Source organism: Talaromyces proteolyticus (genome assembly GCF_021365285.1).
Source record: "Talaromyces proteolyticus strain PMI_201 chromosome Unknown BGW36scaffold_8, whole genome shotgun sequence".
NCBI lineage: Eukaryota > Fungi > Ascomycota > Eurotiomycetes > Eurotiales > Trichocomaceae > Talaromyces > Talaromyces proteolyticus.
Window position 1 is genome coordinate 845,589 of NW_025764284.1, and position 20,422 is coordinate 866,010.

The following is a 20,422-nucleotide window of genomic DNA, read 5'->3' on the forward strand; positions in this document are numbered from 1 at the left end:
CTATGATAAAACCTGCCACAACCCTGAAATGTCAATAGTGCTCTTGAGGAACCTGCTATTCCCGGCTTCTTTTTCTGCCTCTGTATCGACTCACCAGCCCTATCTGCCTTTCAAATCCAGGTCAGGAACGGCTTCTTCAGCCGTCCCATCGACCTGCTCTAAACGGCGATGCCTCTCCAGAGTGATATAACGATAAACTATGAGAAATTCGACCCGGCTTCCATTTCCTCGGCCACCTTGTCTTTTAATCAAAAGCTGCAAAACACAATGGCAAAGATACCAAGATGGTACGAGGTTGGTAGCTCTCATATAATTACGTCCACTTCTGCGCATACAGCTCTTCCTTGAAAATAATCTGCTAGTAGAAAGGGCACGGAGAAACAGTCACTAATCACTTCAACATTTTTAGATTGGAGCCGGTACATATAGAGCCTTGCGTCGAAGTGGCCGCACGCCCCTGCCCGCTCCAATCCTCTCGCCTACTGCGAGAAACTTCGCCCTTCCATCGCGCGATCCCCAACGAAGCATTCCTTGTCGGTTGCTAGAGCCTCAGACAGGAAAGCCGCAGGCCGTATTTATGCACATCCATGGTGGTGGATGGGTCCTGTCCGACGAGGAGTCATCAGACGTATACCTGCAGACCCTGGCCGACACCTGTGGCCTGTTGTGTCTCTCAGTTGGCTATCGGCTGGCACCCGAGTTTCCCTTCCCCGCCGCGACTGAAGACTGCTACGATGTTGCCGAATGGTTAGTGGACAATGCGCAGGCTAAGTTTGGCTGCCCGCTGACTTTTGTTGGTGGCGAGAGCGCCGGAGCAAATCTTGCGGTACTTACGATGCTCCATCTGGCACACTCATCTGTCGTGCGATATGCGAATTTCCGGTTCTTGGGTCTCCTTGGTCATTATGGAACATATTCGCTGCAATGGTCGGCAAGCATGAAAAATTTCAAGAAAGACCCTCCGCTGGTGCTGGACGAGGATATTATGACCAATTTCCGAGAAGCGTATCTGCCCGGACTGACGGCTGATGAGTTTGTTTCGCCGAAAATATCGCCCCTCTTTGCAGACCTTGCTACCGTAAATCTGCCCCCAGCATTCTTTACTTGTGGTACAGAGGACTGCTTGCTGGATGATTCCGTTTTCATGAGTGTAAAGTGGATGATGGCCGGCGGAGAAGCCATCATTCGCATTTATCCTGGAAGTCCGCATGGATATATTATGTTTCCAGAAGATACCCATGAGAATGTTACCGTCGCCTTGCGGGATTTACAAATGTTTGTGCGTGCTAAAATGGCACGCGAAGAGAAGTCCACGCCCACGCTGTGACTTGCAAGGAGTGCCTCAAGGCTCTCTCAACCTCACTTAGTAACGACACTTCCTCTTCCCTGGTGGTGGACTCCATACAGCTGTCACAGTCTCGTGCTGCAGAGGGCTGGGAGACTGAGTAGCTGAATGCAAGTGGTGGGTATTGAATAGGCGGGATTAGTAGAAGGAAGGCAGGGAGGCGGAGACTTTAGTCTTGACATTATTTAAAGATATTCATGATTTGACTTCTCTGAATAGAATGCTTTTGATGTGTTGGTGCCTCACTAATGCCGGTATTTCGATCGTATCAAGGGCTAACCCGTACTAGCCAAGTGAGGGCACAACCAATCTGTGCTTCAAATATACGGGTCTGACAGCTCTTTTACAATGGCATGGATCGGGAAGTAGCTTTGCTAACGAAATCGGATGGCTTCTTGTGTCCATTCCTTTATGCTGTGCAACGCTTTTGAATTGCTGTATTGAGACCCTTATTTTCCGGAAGATGGAAGGTCTCCTTGGTTATGTCAAAGTGATCACCTGAATTTGGTCATGGTGCGGTCTTGTGATGGGTGAAATGCTCTCGGAATTGTTAAGTTTGGGAGAAAATCATAGCCGTCTAACTCATGTTACTATCCAAGAGGTATTTACTGATATGAACTACCGCCGACCTTCCGCAGCTGATCTACCATAGCAACCATGCCTTACCGCTTTGAAGTTTCTCTAGGACTCGCAAGCAGGTCATAATTTATTTAGCCCAGGTGGGTCGAGTTAGTAACTACACAAGCATAGACAGTGGCAAATAGAGCTTACAGTATCTCTAGGCACAATAGTGCTGTGCAAGGTCGGCCTTGGACTATCCACCGCCGTGTGGGGCACACCAAGTTTAGGTACTTTGAACTTAGATCTCAAGATCAATTCAAGATCTAAGTGCTTAATAGCATAAGTTCTAGTCCTTGAAGTGTAAGTTGGTAGACGGTAGACCGACACTTTCGTCGACTATGTGCTTGTTAACCTAAACTAAAGTTACACTATTCAGCTAGATGTTCCGATTTTCACTATTATATCCGTGACCACCCCCTATCTATCAACATACCACGCCAGATCATTCCCTTCCTGCAATTCGTATCCAACAAATCCACTCCCCAGAAACCGGAAGCGATTACAGCTTCTGAAATCTATGTCAAAATCTTCCGGACGCAAGTCCTCGATCAACCGCTTGAACAAAAGTGCGCTCCCGGCGAAGGTTGCCGTCACCCTTCCATCCACAGTGTTGTTCTTGTACCAGCTTCGACAAGACCCTGTCCACGTCAAGGTGTTGTGAATCTGGTCAGAGTAGTTGATGAATTGTTCTATTGCACTCTCCTTAGGTGCAATAGCTTTGATGTCTTCAAATGCGATCTTCTTGATCCACTTAATCATGTACTCAGCGCTCCAACCCAAACTTTCCATGAGGGAGCCGTGGCCAATAAGGGCGTTCGGTCCTGTGAACATGAAGTAGTTTGGCATATTTGCACTTGCGAGGGATAGATATGATCTTGGTTCCTTTGTCCACATTTCGCCTAGGTCGGCTTTGTTACGTCCAACAATGGGGTATCGAGGACGGTAAGAGACGTCGAAGCCCGTTGCGCACACGACTGTCAACCAACGTTAACCAAATTCTGGAGTCTCAGAGTAGATAGGGCCATACTGATGTCAACCTCATGGAATTTTCCATCGGCAGTTTGAATACCGCTGTCAGTGACCTTGGTGATTGGGCTTTGGGTCAGGTCAACATTCGGCCTCAAAAAGGATTCCAAATAACCTTCTCCAGGCGTAATTCGTCGACAACCAACTTCGAACTTTGGAATCAATTTTTCGCATAGCTCGGTATCGTGATTCAGCTTTTCAGCCATTTGCGTCTGCGCTAGATGGAGGACATCCAAGTTCAGTTGCGAATTTTTCACAAACTGAGATGTTAGCTTCACTGACTATTGCAGGGTCTTGCGTTCTCACATACCATTTTGAAGCTGTCATTGATCTTGTGAATGATCTGTTTCCTGTACTTATTGTGATGTGCAGGGTTCTCTCGAAAATTCCTCTTCTCCTCATCCGTATACTCTGGATTATTGGCAGAGTCGTCTTTTCCAAGTAGAGAAGCAGGGCTCATTGTGCTCACAACCCATGTTGGGCCTCTCTGGAAGCTGGTGACGTGTGTTCCCTCCAGTTTTGCCATTTGAGGCAATATTTGGATTCCAGATGATCCATTTCCAATGACTGCAATCCGCTTGTTACTGTAGTCATGCTCGTGGTCCCAATTTGCCGAGTGGACCTTTTTACCCTTAAACTCTTGCAGGCCAGGAATCGAGGGCCATGTCCATGAGCTGTGAAAATATTTAGTATTGGTTACAGCAGAAAATAAACGACTCACTTCAAAAAGCCCTGGGCTGATATAAGAATATCCGCAAAATCTTCTACGACTATGCCACCATGTTCGACCATAACCTTCCATGCCCCTCGATCTTCCTGCCAATATGCACCGACAACGCGATGATCGTATTTAACATGACGTTCGAGATCCCACTTTTGAGCCGTTTTCTTCATGTACGCCCATATCTCCGGGCCAGTGGAAAAAAAGCGAGTCCAGTCAGGATTAGGATCGAAGGGGAAGGCCTGGAAATCAGTGTTGAGCGGTCAAAGGTATATAGGCGGAGAATCGCTTACATATATGTGTGATGGGACGTCGCAAACCACCCCTGGATACGTGTTAACCAGCCATGTGCCCCCAAGCTCGCTCCTCGATTCGTAGATGGTATGGTCTATGATGCCCTGCAATTCAGGATGCTGATGTTGAAACTTGTGGGCAAGTGTAAGCCCCGAATACCCTGCCCCGATTGTTACGACACGGAGCCTCCTCGGGGTATATGCGGGCGCATTCTTTAAAGTAGTTCCCACTTCTTCCAGGTGTTTCTTCTCGCCGATATGTGCTGTAGTATCTCGTGATGTAATACCGTTTGTGCTCATTGGCACGTCGCTGGATCCCACCATACTGAGCTTGTTGTGGTCTAGAAGATACCTTGTGTCAATGTTTTGCGGGAGCAGCAGGGAGGATGCTCTTTGTATATCGGTAAGCAGGTAGTGTTAAAGAGACAACAATATGCTATTTCCTTATCGTAACAGAAAAGGCGCAATACCTCCATTGGTTAAATAGATGCCAATTAGATACAAATAGGTAGCCGAAACAGCTCGTTCCGAAATACTGCTCAACTTGATCGCCATTATCTCCCGGTGATCTCTTCATTTTCGCCGAAAGCATCTTAGACACATTACAGAAGTCGCTCCAAAAAGCAAGCAAGACGAGCAATCCGCCGCACGTAGAACTATTTTGGGGCTGAATTCCTGCCCAATCTTAGGCTACTCATCGAGGACTTCTGGAGTTGCTAGATCTTTCTCCCTGATGCTTCTTCCGCTAACTGTCCACAAGAATTTGATTCATTGTGGTATTTCGGTGTTAGGAGTTTACCGTCCCACGAGCATAGCAGTGGCGGCTTCGGGAGGCCGAGATGGCTGTGGGGTAACTACCGGTAATGTGGGTGCAATTCGCCGAAATACCTTGCAGCGTCGTCGATCCGGAATTGCAAGTTAGGAGGAGTCGGGGCGAGGATTGTTTGGCTGTTCATTTGAGGATCGAAGGCTGTGCGATAAGAGGCAGCGAAGGGCCATTTAAACCTTCGCTGAAGATCTCGCGGTTGTGGTCATTTGCACATTTCATCTTCAAGCCTTCTTAATACACCACGATTCAGTGAGAGTGCTCAAATTCCTGGTCAGAATCTGCACACTTCGTCAGACTTTCATATGGGTTCTACAAGCGAAAGGGCCAGCGAAAGGGCCGAGTACGATGCTCTCATCATAGGTGCTGGGTTTGGTGGTTATTCCATGCTTCCAAGGTATGTTCTCGGTTCAGGAAGAGCAACCAAACGCTTAGACAAGGACAAGACTGCGCAGTTTGGGACTTCGGGTGAAGCTGTACGAAAGAGGGTCAGGCCCGGGAGGAGTCTGGTGAATCAGCAAAATCCGATGAAGATCAAGTAAGGACCCAAACTGACCGTGGCCACAGGTTTTGGAATCAATGTATGGCGATCGAAATGTCATGTTGTGGCACGCGCTAATTGATTAGACCCTGGAGCTCGTGTGGACAGTGATGCACCAGTCTATCAGCTGTTCGACAAAGAATTGTGGGAAGATTTCACATTTTCAGAGCGCTTTCCTGGACGGCGAGAGCTACAGAGATATTTCGCTCACGTGGAAAAGAAATGGGATCTTCGGAAAGACATTGAATACTGTAAAAACGTTGAATCTGCCGACTGGGACTCCACGCGCTGTCGGTGGCTGATAACCTGCTCTGATGGAACTGAGGCCGAGTGCAAATGGATGATTCTGGCTATGGGGTCTTCCTCCAAAACGTAATCCATCAATCGCCTTGTGGTATCTTCCCAAAAGTCTTTGCTAAACGGAAACAGGTACATTCCCAACATTAAAGGTTCCTCGGATTTTCGAGGCGAGCTGTATCACACAGCACACTGGCCATATTACGGCGCTAGCCTCAAGAATAAACGCATTGCAGTCATAGGCACAGGCGCAAGTGGAATCCAGGTGATTCAGGAATCTGGAAAACAGAGCAAGCACCTCACGGTATACCAGCGCACACCAAACCTTTGGTAAGTCACTCGGACCGTCAAATGTAGGACTGCCTGACCGAATTATCAAGTCTTCCAATGTCCCAACGAAAATTAGATCCCGTTGAAGAACAGAAAAAGAAAGACACGGGAATTTACGCGGAGGCTTTCAGTAAATGTGAAAGAACACCAGGTGGCGTCCTATATGAAAGCGCAGATAAAAACACGTTTGATGACACGCCTGAAGAGCGAGAAAGGTTCTACCAAAGTCTTCTCAAAGACGGCGGCCTTCAGTTCTGGGTTTCTGGATATAAAGACGCGATGACAGACCAGAAAGCAAACGATGCGGCGTACGACTTCTGGCGCCGAATGGTCCTCAAGCGAATCAATAATCCAGCAAAAGGAGAACTTCTGGCCCCGGAAATTCCCCCACATCCATATGGTGCAAAGCGTCCCTCGCTGGAGCAAAACTACTTTGAAGTGATGAATCAAGACAATGTCGACATTATCGATGTCAACCGCTTTCCTATCGAAGAGCTTAATGCTACGGGTGTGAAGACCGCCGCTGGCCAAGTCGACGTCGATATGATCATATTTGCCACCGGTTTTGATGCGCTGACTGGTGGTTTCAAGGATATCCAAATCCGCGGCACGGATGGGAGGACTCTCACGCAGCATTGGGAAGAAGGCGTGAAGACATCGATCGGCATCGCAGTGCCGAAGTTCCCCAACATGTTCTACTTGTTCGGGCCACAGGCTCCGTCGACCTTTACGTAAGTGCATTTCTGCTACCATCAGTCATTGTTCCCCCTAATGCGAAACAGGAACGGACCATCGTGCATACAATCCCAAGCCCGGTGGATAGCGAAGGTAGTCGAGAAGCTTGAGAATGACAAGATTGAAAGCTTCGAGGCGACAGAAGCGTCTGCGGATGAGTGGCTTGAGATGGTGCGCGAGAAATGGGATGCCACACTCTTTTCAAAGGGGAAGATAAGTCTACCTGTCTCTCTCCTGTGGATCCACATACTAACTGCTTGCACAGCTGGTGGTCGGGTGCGAATATTCCAGGAAAGAAAGTTCAACCTCTGAGTTGGGCAGGAGGACTGCCCACCTATATGCAAATGCTGGAAAGGAGTCTGGAGAACCATTATCAAGGGTGGCATACGTCGCACCTAATTGAGAAAAATGCACCCAATGGTACGACCAATCGCGCCGGACATTGATGATCGAGTCTGGAATAGCACAAGCCTTGCTTTCGAGGGTTTCTTTGCTGTAAATATTGCCTTAGTACGAAGGGGGTTCAGTCTAGGGAATAGGAGGCCAATCGGTCACTAGAATACAATTATTAGGGAGCCATTCATGTTCCCGTCTACTAGTCTTGCAGTATGTATCGGGGCATTGTTCTTCATGAATGTAGGCCCTAGAATACAGCACTTGAGAAGCTGATAATTCAAAGCTTCCAGGGAGGAGGTAGCGCTATACCCGTGCTACTTTGATTCAAAATCGCGATCGAAAAGGCGTAGTTCAAAGAGTTCCACCTGCCCGAAGCACCCCCAGACCATACTACAGATGTGCTTGTCCTTTTCATAAGTTGAAATTATCTCTTTATCCATTTGTGGTCTGGGGTATATCATATCCATTCCACAGCCCCCCCCTTTCCCCGCTCCACATAACACTCATCACTACACATGTATTGACCTCACTGGGCAGCAGTCCAACCCTTTCGTACAACTTACCAAGTAAGCTCAGCAGATGCTGCTTAGATTGTGAGCTCTGGTCGCTTCTTTGCTCTCCAATTGGTCAAGCCATTGTTCTTGAGAGTTCGCACAAGGTAGTGCGTGATAATTCAGTCGCGGCTGCTAGTTGTAGCTGTCGATATGTATATTTGGGATTAACTTAAGTTGTTGCCAACCTAGAAGTAGAATATAAAATTAGTTCCTACAATAGTAATATGACAAAATCTAAAAGCACCGAAAATTCTTCTAACATAAAGCTAGACAAAATAAAAGCGGCTTGATTAAATGATGTCCAAGATTGGAGGTATATAGCTGTGTTGGCATGATGTCCATGGTATACAACAATTTCTAGTCGGAATGAATTAATTAGTTTGAGGCTTCAGATGCTCTCCCGATATCCTGAGCCGACTCAAATCTAGCTCCCATTTCCTCAATTCCGGGACTTCGGTCCAGAATTTCCTAGCCTGTTTTAAGTACCTCCTCTCCAAATCCATGCCAGAAGAACATGGTATGATCGAACTTCGAGGTTGAGACTCAACTGGCTGATCGATACTCTCTAAAACTATGTAGACAGTCTAGTAATACACACGGTACTATTCGAAACCTTCACGTACAAAGAGATCGGCGAAAGATTTTCAACGTCGCGCACAAACCTGCCGACCACATACCCGTTTCTTCAATCCTGGATAATGAAGAGAGGAAGGAAATTTCATGTATTTGCAAGCTACTTTAACCCGTATTTCTGTATCTATTTAGAAAAGGCCTGACAGAATGACCCAACGACTCTCGCTACCTACAATCGATACGACCCCTTTACTAGCATTCCTTACGTATTGCAAGCTCTCATCCAGCCGCCGTCTACTGGCAATTCAACACCGCTGATATAGCTTGCTCGCTCACTCACTAGCCAGACAGCAGCCTCAGCGAGCTCTTCTGAGGTCCCAAAACGCTGGAATGGTATTAGCCCGATTAGTTTCGAATAATCGGCACCGCTGGCTCTGGCTTGTTCGACTAGAGGCGTATTGATGAAACCAGGACAGATTGCATTAACTCTGATTCCATCCGTCGCATACGCCACGGCATCTGTTCGTGTTAAGCCCAAGACGCCAGCTTTTGAAGCAGGGTACGCTCCAGCGGTAGGATGGGCTGTGAGACCAAAGATACTGCTAATATTCACAATGGCACCCCGCTGAAGCGGACTCGAGGTAGCATGGTTGCGTGTCTTTAGTGTAGCAGGCTGTCTGAGCATTTGGCGGAGTTGTGCTCTTTCGCACAACCAAAGCCCACGGAGATTGATGTTAATGACGCGATCAAATGCCTCGACTTCCAGCTCATGGGTTCGCAGGCGTGGTTTGCTGGTAACGCCTGCACTATTAATACAATAATGAATTGCACCAAACTTCAGAGCGCCTTCTTCCACCATTCGATCAACGTCGGCTTCGCTGGACATGTCACCTGAGAATAAGAGAGTCTCCACACTGGGTTCTATCTCTTTCAGTTGCTGGGAGAGTTTCTCAAGCCCTTCTTCACTCAGGTCGGATAGCACAAGCCTTGTGCATCCTTCTTCGACAAGAATTCGAGCGCAAGCATGACCAATCCCGGAAGCAGCTCCCGTTACAAGACCGACCCTACAGCATGGAATTAACATAACGCTCTGAAAGACGATAACAGCCCAGGGAGTCTCGTCCTTACCCTTTCATTAAGAGAGGAGACATGGTGGCTATGTCCCCGTCGCCCAAGCTACCACAGTAGATTCAGCAAGGCAGGCTGGGCAATTTGTCCTGTGCACAATACTTCTCTGCACCATGCGGGAGTATATAGCGACGGCTCCAGGAACTACTTGGTCCTTCCAAAATTTTAATGTCTTTCTGTTTAACTAACAAGGCACACCTTCGAATCGATAGTGAGCTCTTCTAAACGTGATGGTGTTGCTTTTGCAAATTCATTTCGCCACGCAAACGGCAGATCCTCTCTTCTTGACTTCCGCAGATTGCTAAGACCAAGGCACCTTCTCCCGACTCGAAGGCAAACTCACAAAGACCCGAGGTTGAAGTATTTACTCCACAGCGATATGCAGAATAACATCCTGAAAGCGGCCGAGCGGACGATACTCAGCGGCGGGCAAAAACCATGAAGCCATTTTCGCCGAAATCTTATCCGTTAAGGAAACCTAGATGCGGCACGGGAGCCCTCGGCGATCCGGACGAGGTTCAGGCTAGGGGTCGAACATTTCTTAGGCATATTCGAGGACGAATGGTTATGCAATGCTGTGAAATATACGCAGAGGATCTTCCCGACAAAGTTCGCGTCTGAGAACGAAGGCCGAGATGCTACGACGCTGATACATACTTCTTTCGGATAACTGCTCCTATTCGAATTCCAAATTAGATCCTGAATATTCATTATCTTCTTGACTTATATTGGGGCGGTAAGGCTAAATGGTTCGCATGCTCGAAAGCCATCTGCCAGGGTCTGTCGACAGGAGAGATATCTACATGACCTAGGTTCCCTCCGATAACAAAATTGACACAATGACCCTCTTAGGTGAGGAAGTGGCCCGGCATGATTCGGAGTCATGCTGGGTTGGAGGTTTTCGTGGCGCAACTGATATCATTAAGGCCTTTTATTACACCTGTAACATATACTATAAATGTATAATTTAATGATGCCTTGTGTCTTGGTGCAAAAGGCGTCAGTATCGGCCAGCCTTTCCTGTTTGCCATGTCAACTTATAGAGAGCCAGGCGTTGATCGCGCGATGCAGCTGTTGAAGGACGAGATGGAAATGAACATGCACTTAATTGGATGCTTGAGTGTGGATAATTTAAACCCGACGCTGGTGGAGTCACACCTGCCTGTTCAATTTGATGGCCATGGGCTTAAGAACTTCCCCACAGGTGGGAAGGCACAGCGAGGCTTCTCTAGAAGGTGTAATACTTGGTGGTACGCCGTTACAAGCTCGCGGTTATTGCGCTTCATCAAACCCGCTTCATTGTACTATTTCACGACTTATAATTTACTTCTTTGCTTCCTCCTGTCCATTCTATCCCTATCCCTTAATAGTCTTCTCAAAATCTTCCCACTCGGACTCTTGGGAATGATATCAATGAACTCTACACCACCTTCGAGCCACTTATGCTTGCTCTTTTTTCCCTCAACGTACTTGCAGATCTCGCGGCGGGTCATCGCCTCGCTCTCCAGCAGGCCGACATGGTTCGACCGCACGACGTACGCTTTTGGCACCTCACCAGCCCAGTCATCTGGCACAGCGATGACAGCGCAGTCAGCCACGGCGGGATGGTCGAGAAGGCAGGCCTCGAGTTCGGCGGGTGCAACCTGCATACCCTTCTCAGGATGAGTATTTGCTTTTTACGAAGAGGTGTATTCTATTTGTGACCTACCTTGACCTTGATCAACTCTTTCATCCTATCGACAATCCATATATGCTCATTCCCACTCGGTGCCTTTCTGAACACCGCCTCATCTCCCGTACGCATAAATCGTCCCTCGGTTTCCTCCACGAAAGTTTCCTTCGTCGCCACCGCGTTCTTCAGATATCCCAACACCACACTTGGACTTTTCATCCATAATTCTCCGGGCTGATCATATCCCGTAATCTCATTCCCCTCGACCGTCATGAGCTTTGCTTCGCATCCGGGCAACAAGCTACCCGAGCTACCGAACCAGATATCATGCGGACTACTAGAGGTGACGGCCGTACACGTCTCGGTAAGACCATACGCTTGTCTAACTTTCCAGCCTGGGTACTGATCCGTGAGTTCTTGCGCGATTTCCTTCCCCAGGGGTGCCGCGGCGGTGAAGATGGATTTCACCGAGCTCAGGTCGAAGTTGGTAAGGAGGTGCTTATTCTTGACCATGGAGATGATGATCGGCGGGACGATGTATAGGACGTTGATCTTGAAGTTCGAGATACTCCTCAGGTATTGCTGGATATCAAATTTCGGAAGCACAATCACTTGGTCGCCGCGGTACACACTGACATGGCAGATGACTATGAGCCCATAGATGTGAGACTGTGGAAGCAGGCCTAGCGCGACTTCGAGGTAGTCCGGTCCGTTCTTGTCTCGCTCAATTTGGTCGTACGTCTTGACTTGGAGGATATTGGCTATGACATTGCGGTGGGAGATCATCACACCTTTGGCCTGACCGGACGTTCCGGAAGAGTAACAAAGGAATGCTGTTTGACGGGCGCCCTGGCCTACCGTCCATGTAAGAGACTCGATCGGTGGCAAGGACGCACCTTGTTCGATTAGTTGGGTCAGTGTCTTGAACCCGCTAGGCATCTTCATGCCGACGGTGGTGATGTCGGGCATCTCGCAGAGGTAGATACGCTCCTTTGGGATGCCTACTTTCCGTGCGGCTGCCAGAGCGGTTTGAAGAAGCGGAAGAACGGTAAAGATCGACTTTGAGCCTGAGTTGGTGAGCTGGTAGGCGAGTTCGTCGGCATTATACACTGAATTCACTGGGGATGAGATGCCGTTGTTTCTATGGACTGCCCAGTTAAGGGTCATGATATCGATCTTTAGGTGTCAGCAGTCAATTTGATGATCGTCAGGTCACGCAATGGAAGTACCGTGTTGAATGCGAACACACTGATCACTTTGTCATATTCTGTGCCCTCATTGACCTTCCATCCAAATTCTTTGTTCAACGCTCTTGCCAGATGGTCGACTTGTGTCTTCTGGTCTTGTGCCGATCGCGTTCGACCCGACAGACCGCATGTGAATGGATCCCATGACTGGTTAAGTGGCCTTCGGCCATTATGCTCATCAAAGAGGAAATCAGGGATGGAGACGGTATCTGGCACCTCTGGCAGCTTCGGTACCCAAGATGGCGGATAGAAGACCATGTTGTGTACTTTCTCTGAGAATAGAGACCAGAGCAACGAGGAGCCCTTTTTTTAATAGTATAACATGACCTCCATATCCAGTAGAAATCACAGAGGACATGAAAATGCAAAAACTGAACAGGCGCACCAAGCTGTGATACCTGCTTGTTGATGAGCTCCATCTAAGGGGAACCCTCAAACGCGGAGCTGCGGCGAAAGAGTAATCCACTCAAGGCTCAACTCCGGCGAAGTCAAATCATAATAGTGAGCCAAATGCCCTAGCTGCTAACAGAATGGCCGAAAACATATCTTCCACGAGAATATTAAGAAGTTTCGGAGCTGTCCCGAATGCTCGCCGTTACCCCAGGCGATTTCGGCGAAAATTGTCCGGCGAAACGGAGCGGAATTACTTGAGACTGTCTACGAAATTGTATCCAGAGACCAAATGTACCAACGTCAAATCAAGGTATAGCAAGCATTCAGATTCTTGTCTCTCTATCCATATCAACAGAGAAGATTCATCCTCCGCTCAAACGACGAACAAGCAATATGACTCGCGTCCTCCTAACTGGAGGCTCTGGCTTCATTGCCGCCCATGTTCTCGATATTTTACTCAAACGGGGTCATAGTGTTGTTACCACAGTACGCTCGCATGAGAAGGGCGAGAAAATCAAAGCAGCTTACCCTGACATTTCAAGTGATCGGTTGGACTACGCAATTGTAGAGGACATCGCCCGGGAAGGCGCCTTTGCGAAAGCTGTCGTCTCCGACCCACCATTCCAGGCAGTCATTCACACTGCAAGCCCGTTCCACTTTCAAGTCACGGATGTCGAGAAGGATCTTTTGGACCCGGCCATAAAAGGTACGACAGGCATCCTGCAATCGATAGTGAAAAATGCGCCTTCAGTCAAGCGAGTCGTGATCACTTCATCATTTTCTTCGATAGTAAATCCCTACAAGGGTTCATGGCCAGAGCACACCTACAGCGAGGAGGACTGGAACCCAATAACGAAGGAGCAAGCAATTGAGAGTGTACCCAATGGCTACAGAGCCAGTAAAACGTTTGCTGAGAGAGCCGCTTGGGACTTTGTGGAACAGGAAAAGCCGAACTTCACGATCGCGACTATGTGCCCACCGCAAGTCTTTGGGCCAGTCGTGCACCATTTGAACAGCTTGGATAATCTGAACACTAGCAACCAAATAATTCGCGACATGATTCAAGGCAAAGCAAAGGACAAAATCCCTCCCAACGGTACATTCACCTGGGTTGACGTTCGCGACCTTGCGCTATGCCACGTTCTCGCTATTGAGAAGCCTGAAGCTTCTAACAAGAGGTTTTTTGTTGTTGCAGGCTTCTTTAACAATAGAGAGGTCGCTGAAATAGTAAGGAAGCAGTATCCGGAGTACGAAAGAGTCTTGCCAACAGCAGACACGCCGGGTGGTGACTATCCGGACGGAGGTGTTTACAAGATCAACAATTCCAGAGTACAGGACGTCTTGGGAGTTGAGTGGCGGTCAATAGAGGATTGCGTTAGAGATACTGTCAAATCTTTGCAGGCAGTTGGGCGCGTAGAGTAGTCCAAACAAACTAGACATCTCCGTTATTACCAACGAAGGATTTCTTCGTTGAGACCTGTCAGCATGGGCTTCTCTTTGTCCAAGGCTCGCAAATAGGCTTAACTAGGAACTAGTTAGATAATGTATTTTATTGGTGAGAGTGTTATATCTAAGTCTATGGCAGGAACGAAAAGTAAGAACTCATGGCCTTCGCAAACCTGCCTAACGGTGCTGAATTTCATCTTATCTTACCCCTACTCCTCAGTTAGAAATACAGTTAGCCGCGAACAGAAAATCATTGGTAGATTCATTGATGACAGGCGAGAGGATGGACTCAATGGAAGAAGATTCGCCTGAGGGGGCGACGACGACGCGATCTACACGCGTCATGACACTATCAACAAGAGCACGGGAAGCCTTAGCCGATACTGAGTATAGTACCAAAACGTCAAAGAAAACCAATGGAACTACTAAAGTCAGAAGAGCGGCCGATATTATTCAAGATGGGCAACAGAGTAAAGACGGTAATGAAGAATTGCTCCTCAGGATGGGTCGATTTCTAGAGAAGACGCACCATGAGCTCAAGGCCGTGAAAGATGTCCTTGGCAAACAGGAGACCCCAATGAAAGAGTAAAGCGACATGATCAAGGAACAACGCGTTATAATTAAAGAATTGCAAGGGCAGCTAAAGGCAATTCAAAATCAGTCATCTGAAGAGGGCAAGCAATTACGAGAACTAGACGTTATCACCAACAGCTTACCCGCCACAGTCACCACGCACCCAGCCAAAAGCCAATGTATGCTAAAATTGCAAGTACACAACCTACTGGTCAAGTTATGGAGCGACCAAGCCCTCCAATTTCACCCATGCTTCGCACGATCACCGACAGTTTATACTGCACAATTGATTGACATATCGCATGTAGGAGACGAAGACAGAATCAAGATCAAAATTGCTGATATCAGACAGCATATCAAGAAAGAAATACGGATTACAGAAAATAAAAGCAACTGGCATTGTGCGGCAATGATCAAAGATTCCAAAAACGCAGACCAGGTAAAGATAATCCACAGAGACAAAACAGAAGTTCAACTCGTTAGAGGCGCTGCATAGAAGATGACTACACCAGGCGTAAGAGTGCTGAAGAACCAGTTATACCTAGTGAAGATAGATAACACTAACCGTACAGCGGTCATAGATATGGATGAGAACATTCTGCTAGGAGTTACTCAAGTGCTTAGAAAAGAGAATCGCGTTGACATTGCTAAAATATACTGGCTCAGCAAAAAGGACGTAAACAAAGCATATGGATCAATGGTGGTATATACCACTAAAGAAGCAACGCGAAATGGCTATTGAGAAACCAATATTCTGATATTGCAGGAGAATCAGTAAACACACGACTCTTTGAACTGTAAACAGGGCTAATTCAATGCTACAACTGCCAAGAGATAGAATATAAGATCTTTTCTTACAAGAAGACTTAGATCCGCGCTAAATATACAAATAAAGGATATCACTATAGTAATTACCAGGCTATAGTCCTAAAATACATTCCTTATAAAGGATCTTATAAGTTATTTAGTAGAAACTACTAGGTATATCATATCTCATCTTATGTATAAATCATTTTGTGTATTATAGCTCAATATAGATAAAAGAGATCTAATATAATAAAGCCTAATGAATTATAATAAATCAGAGAATATAGGATAATAGTAGTATCCAAATTATATACGTAAATAATTAAAAATATGATTATAATGAGCCCAACAATACACAGCTACTAGACAAAGATGACACCTATAGAGAGACATGACGGAAGATAGCTAATTAGAAGTATGCTATGGGCTTGAAAATAATATTAAGACTGAATATATCCCAGTCTTATTCTTGGATCTGACAGCTGCGATATTATAACTCTCAGACTGAATAGTACTAGTAGTCTGAGTCTGTATGGAGGAAAACAATGAAGAGGTACTGGTATCTATAATTATGTTGCTATGTAGCTTAGTAGCAGATATTTAGGGCAGAAGAAGAATATAGATAGATATCTTAATAATGGAAGCCTTCAATCAGTATGATTAACTCTGAGAAAGAGATTAGATATCTGTAGTAAAATAGGGCGAAGCTAAAACTCTAATTAACTATGAGTCTCTTACTTAGAAGGACAAATACATAATAATTAAAAAAAAATAAAGACAAAAATCGATTTAGCCTTAGCTTTAATAGAGCTGGTAGAAGAGATAATGAAATAAAATGATATATATTATATAAATTATAGTTTAGATTATCAAGTAGTTAAAATAGAATTCAATATATTAGTTCTAGATTGATTAATTTAAAGAAGACTACTTTAAAAGAATGTATCTTAGGCAGAAATTAGATTTAGAATAGTTTTCGATCTATAATTGGTTTCTATGGGTGGATTAGTATAATAGTAGATAGATTGTCTTATAATAATGATTATAAAAACAGTCCTAAAGCTAATACTAAAAGCAAAGCTCTTGCTATATGCTAAGTGGTAGTGGATTACATCATTCATAAATATTAGGCTAAATCCTCATAATAAAAGGGGTAGCGAATAGCTATCCATGCCTAGGGCATATACTAGTGAAGCTTCATTCGATATAGGAATCAATATATTCATGCTCTACCAACCCTATCCTTTACAACTAAATCGATTTTGACTACGCAAAAATATAGCTAATTAGGTATAAACACATGCTATAATAAAAGATTTGAAAATTTTAAAACTAAGGACAATTCCCCTAGTAATTTAGGTGCAAGTTGGTCTAACACATTCATTCATACAGTTAGCCGCAGCAGACCCACCAAACCCACAAACCCGTTAACCTTCAACTCAATCTACATTGGCACTAATGTAATATAGTCTATTACTGAGACTAAGGTGAGATTTTGATGAGCCTAGATCTTATGTTCTAAAGAAAGCACCCGTTTCGACCATTCTTCAACCACTCAAATGGCGAAGCAATAGCAAGCAGGGGTACTTCGTGGAACTATCTACGACAAGTGTGTCAGGATTTTTGGTTGTTCAAGATGGAGAATAACTTTTAACGCGGTAATGGAGGAGTCATTTTCATATCCGCAAACTCCCCAAATACCTGACGCAACGAGGCAACAGTGTCACAATAACCATACCATCCATACTCCCTAGCTTTGTCGATGCTATAACAATGGATCAGATAAGCTGTGAAGTGGATCAGTCACAGACAGAAGCCTGCAAAGAGCGCTTACCTGGTGTACCAAGACCATGTTAAACTGAAACAGAATTGCAAGAAATTAAATGTTTTCTCAGGATCTCCGAAAGGATTCGCTTGAAGCCCATGCTCCTTGGATAGCTGCACCCATGCTTCTTGGGTAGCTGGTTCGCGCGCCCACTCAACGATACTGAATGAGGATCGAAGTTTGCCCGTGGGACCATAACTATTGTAACCTGTTAGCCAATAGCGATGTCCGCTGGACAGCACGAAATGTTCATACCCGCGAGGACGCAAGCCCGTGTCTATCTCATGGTAATGGGCACTCTCACTCGGCGGCTGCCATTCCAGCCCGTACCAAGAGGCTAAGATCGGCCAGAATCTGCTCCAGGTAAATTCGCCCCCGTTGGTGATGTTGAAAGTCTCGCCCGCGGTGTGTGGCGAAAGGACCAACCATTCGTAGAATTTACTATTGAGAATGCCCGTAGAGATTGGCTGGGGGTTGTCCCAAGATAAAAGGTCTCCAGGGAAGAGCAAAGGCTTGTTTAACTTGCGTAACACAGCAGCATATACCGCCAATGGGTAGAAGATAGTCATGTCAGTTCCTGCGACTGCGCTCAAAATCCACTGTGGCATGACAACGTTATAGCTCGTTTGGGGATGAGCCTTGACATGTTTTAAGAGACTATCTTCTTGCGTATAGTAGAAGTTTGGCTCGAGTTCCACTCGCGGGTCGGACTCTTTGAGTGGGACATTTACAAAGCCTTGATGTACTCCATAGTTCTTCCCGCCAGTCTGGAGGATCACCCGCTTCGGTACGATGGAGGCTTGGTCGAGACTGAAGAGAAGATTCTCAAAGAGCCGACCTATGCACCGTTCAGGATCAAAAAGTTGGATAAAATGCTTGGGCAGAACGGGTAGCGTCTCTTACCGTTGACTTCAGCCAGATGTTCGGCGTTGCCCAGGCCCATCGGGTCGTTCTCCTCGACTGCTGTGAGCTGAACATAACCGAAATAGAATATGTAATCCCTAGGCAGGACAAGTCAGAACCAGGGAACCAGCAGAGCAGCGAAACAGTGGCTCACGCTTGAACCCGGTATTCCCGCAGAATAGCAACGATCTTATCGGGCTCGTATAGAAGGTCCATTGGCACATGTTCTACGTTTGAATCTTTCTTTGTTTTCGGTGGCCGTCTTGACAGTGCATAGACCTTCTCCCATCGCTCCGGATTTGAGCTCAGCACATCGATCATGGGCTGGCCAGACGTCCCGCTCGCTCCGACGACTATGGCTCGAAGCCCCGACAAATGGCTGGGGATGTCAGGTAGACCACGGAAGATCCCCTTTGAATGGATAATATGCGATTGAGGCGATGGCTCATTCATCTTGAAAGTCTCTAGTAGTTTTACTACGTTGCGATTTAGTATGCGTACAGCTTTGCTATATCCCCCTCAAGCTTCTCAGAAGGACGGGCTTGCATCTGTATATCATTACGTTGTGAGCAACTGTCTTCAAGCAAGCGAGTTTTGTAAGCAACAGCTTCGGCGAATGCTTGGGAATGGTTCGCCGAAATGCTTGTCTGCGCCTGCAAAGGTCCTAGCATAGTTTTACCCCATGGGGTTGGGTACTATTCCTAATACGGTTACAGCCGTGCAACTAACCCTAATCTGTAAGTCACATGCGGTCCTCCAGTGTAACGTGATCTTCGGAGCGGAAGCGTATTTTATCCGAGCGGGACTAAACTACTCCTCTTGGAGAACGGCCGGAGTGCCTGAGGTAACGTTTTCCACGAGTAATCAATCTACCGTGGGCACACGGTCAATCCACGCACCCCACCAAATTTCTTCAACCTTTTAATCTACCACTCACTTCAGAACATCGTTTTCATCCAAAAATCATAGAAAAAAGACTATAATTATGAAGGGCGACTTCTACTTGCTATTGACGCGTTAAAAAACAAAAATATCACGAGTCGTCGCCAGGCAGCGCGCCTTTATAATGTGCCGGAGTCAACCCTCGGTGATCGAATCAACGGCCATATTGAGATGTCTAATACAGGCCCAAAACGTCGAAAAATGACTTCAACTGAGGAAGATACGCTTCGCAAATGGATACTTCCACTGGAATCGCGTGGATGCCCTGTCTGACTACTTATGTTTCCAAAGAAGAGAAAAAAGAAACAAAGAAATAGAAACTTAAAAAATCTGTACGAACCTATTCATAGGCCATTCCTTGCGGAAATATCTTCACCAGATATCAACACTATCCCAGTGACTCTCCGCCCCTACCCCGGTGCCTTAGAAAAAGAAGCGTAAAGCAAGAGAGAAGAGGAAAGGTATATACAAATCGAGCTAGTCATCTGGTCATCCAAAAACGCCAATAAAAAAAAGGAAAAGAAAATAAGCTGCGTATAAATTTCATGTAGATTGGGCCCCGTTCACTTTCAACTTGGCTGAACGAAAGACATCATTTAGTTTTGTGCGCAGGAGTGACTCCAGTGAAGAGTAAAGAGGCTGTTCGAAGTCGTTGCCGGATTGCTTAGCGCGACAGTTGCGCTCGATAAAACCCTCGAGGAGTTTCTCTACTTTGGCTAGGTCGTTGAGGACAACCTGAGCTACCATAATATGGTTACCAAGACCGAGCTCGAACTGGCCGATCTTGATTGGCATCATTCGCACGGCGTCATTATCGTCGAGGATTGCCTGATACCAGGATAAGAGCTTGGTGACAGCTTGCGTAATCAACAGCGCAAAGTTGTAGTCGAGCGAGCATGGACACGAAACCACCGACGAAATGTTAGCGACGGCCGTCTGGTTCATGTGGAGCACCTCATCGAGGCTTCGCGGCTGGTCGTTGCGTGAACTGAGAATGCAGTTTTCTGACGGCGAATGTAGCGCTTGAAGTGTGTTCAAGGTCAGCTCGACGCACGACTGTTGGTCATGTTGTAGCGAGGACATGTCGGTTGCTGATGATATTGATGACGATGATGTTGCTAAAGAGGATGTTGAAACCGATGATAACGATGATAACGATGACAACGATGAAAGTGACGCATCGGAGCCATGGTGATGGCTATGGTAATTATTATTGTTGTCCATGGTA

General features: G+C 46.4%; 8 protein-coding genes across 8 annotated transcripts; 4 read left to right on the forward strand and 4 right to left on the reverse strand.

Annotated features, from left to right (window-relative positions):
• Window positions 1-168: 168 nt before the first annotated feature.
• BGW36DRAFT_429044 (Alpha/Beta hydrolase protein) lies at window positions 169-1,327 on the forward strand (the record flags this gene model as incomplete). Its single annotated transcript, XM_046220635.1, has 2 exons — window positions 169-294; window positions 410-1,327. The coding sequence occupies 2 exons, from the start codon at window positions 169-171 to the stop codon at window positions 1,325-1,327; spliced, it is 1,044 nt and encodes a 347-aa protein (XP_046070301.1).
• Window positions 1,328-2,383: 1,056 nt separating this feature from the next.
• On the reverse strand, window positions 2,384-4,330 carry BGW36DRAFT_453017 (uncharacterized protein; the record flags this gene model as incomplete). Its single annotated transcript, XM_046221859.1, has 6 exons — window positions 2,384-2,940; window positions 2,994-3,252; window positions 3,303-3,666; window positions 3,714-3,955; window positions 4,007-4,239; window positions 4,294-4,330. 6 exons carry the CDS (start codon window positions 4,328-4,330, stop codon window positions 2,384-2,386), a joined length of 1,692 nt encoding a protein of 563 aa, XP_046070302.1.
• An 807-nt stretch (window positions 4,331-5,137) lies between these two features.
• On the forward strand, window positions 5,138-7,181 carry BGW36DRAFT_299971 (cyclohexanone monooxygenase; the record flags this gene model as incomplete). Its single annotated transcript, XM_046211581.1, has 8 exons — window positions 5,138-5,229; window positions 5,279-5,341; window positions 5,400-5,413; window positions 5,460-5,745; window positions 5,803-6,000; window positions 6,051-6,731; window positions 6,783-6,971; window positions 7,001-7,181. 8 exons carry the CDS (start codon window positions 5,138-5,140, stop codon window positions 7,179-7,181), a joined length of 1,704 nt encoding a protein of 567 aa, XP_046070303.1.
• Window positions 7,182-8,520: 1,339 nt separating this feature from the next.
• On the reverse strand, window positions 8,521-9,409 carry BGW36DRAFT_398464 (uncharacterized protein; the record flags this gene model as incomplete). Its single annotated transcript, XM_046218412.1, has 2 exons — window positions 8,521-9,322; window positions 9,387-9,409. The coding sequence occupies 2 exons, from the start codon at window positions 9,407-9,409 to the stop codon at window positions 8,521-8,523; spliced, it is 825 nt and encodes a 274-aa protein (XP_046070304.1).
• Window positions 9,410-10,702: 1,293 nt separating this feature from the next.
• BGW36DRAFT_300076 (4-coumarate-CoA ligase, variant) lies at window positions 10,703-12,563 on the reverse strand (the record flags this gene model as incomplete). Its single annotated transcript, XM_046211595.1, has 3 exons — window positions 10,703-11,041; window positions 11,095-12,234; window positions 12,288-12,563. 3 exons carry the CDS (start codon window positions 12,561-12,563, stop codon window positions 10,703-10,705), a joined length of 1,755 nt encoding a protein of 584 aa, XP_046070305.1.
• Window positions 12,564-13,091: 528 nt separating this feature from the next.
• BGW36DRAFT_360871 (uncharacterized protein) lies at window positions 13,092-14,120 on the forward strand (the record flags this gene model as incomplete). Its single annotated transcript, XM_046214221.1, has 1 exon — window positions 13,092-14,120. The coding sequence occupies one exon, from the start codon at window positions 13,092-13,094 to the stop codon at window positions 14,118-14,120; it is 1,029 nt and encodes a 342-aa protein (XP_046070306.1).
• Window positions 14,121-14,436: 316 nt separating this feature from the next.
• On the forward strand, window positions 14,437-15,459 carry BGW36DRAFT_398467 (uncharacterized protein; the record flags this gene model as incomplete). Its single annotated transcript, XM_046218413.1, has 2 exons — window positions 14,437-14,729; window positions 15,237-15,459. The coding sequence occupies 2 exons, from the start codon at window positions 14,437-14,439 to the stop codon at window positions 15,457-15,459; spliced, it is 516 nt and encodes a 171-aa protein (XP_046070307.1).
• Window positions 15,460-16,961: 1,502 nt separating this feature from the next.
• Window positions 16,962-18,882, reverse strand: BGW36DRAFT_382213 (uncharacterized protein). The gene is made up of 5 exons (XM_046216500.1): window positions 18,407-18,882; window positions 18,253-18,350; window positions 17,605-18,187; window positions 17,359-17,547; window positions 16,962-17,289 (listed from the first exon to the last, which is right to left on the reverse strand). The coding sequence occupies exons 1-5, from the start codon at window positions 18,703-18,705 to the stop codon at window positions 17,175-17,177; spliced, it is 1,284 nt and encodes a 427-aa protein (XP_046070308.1). The 5' UTR covers window positions 18,706-18,882; the 3' UTR covers window positions 16,962-17,174.
• Between the last annotated feature and the right edge of the window lie 1,540 nt (window positions 18,883-20,422).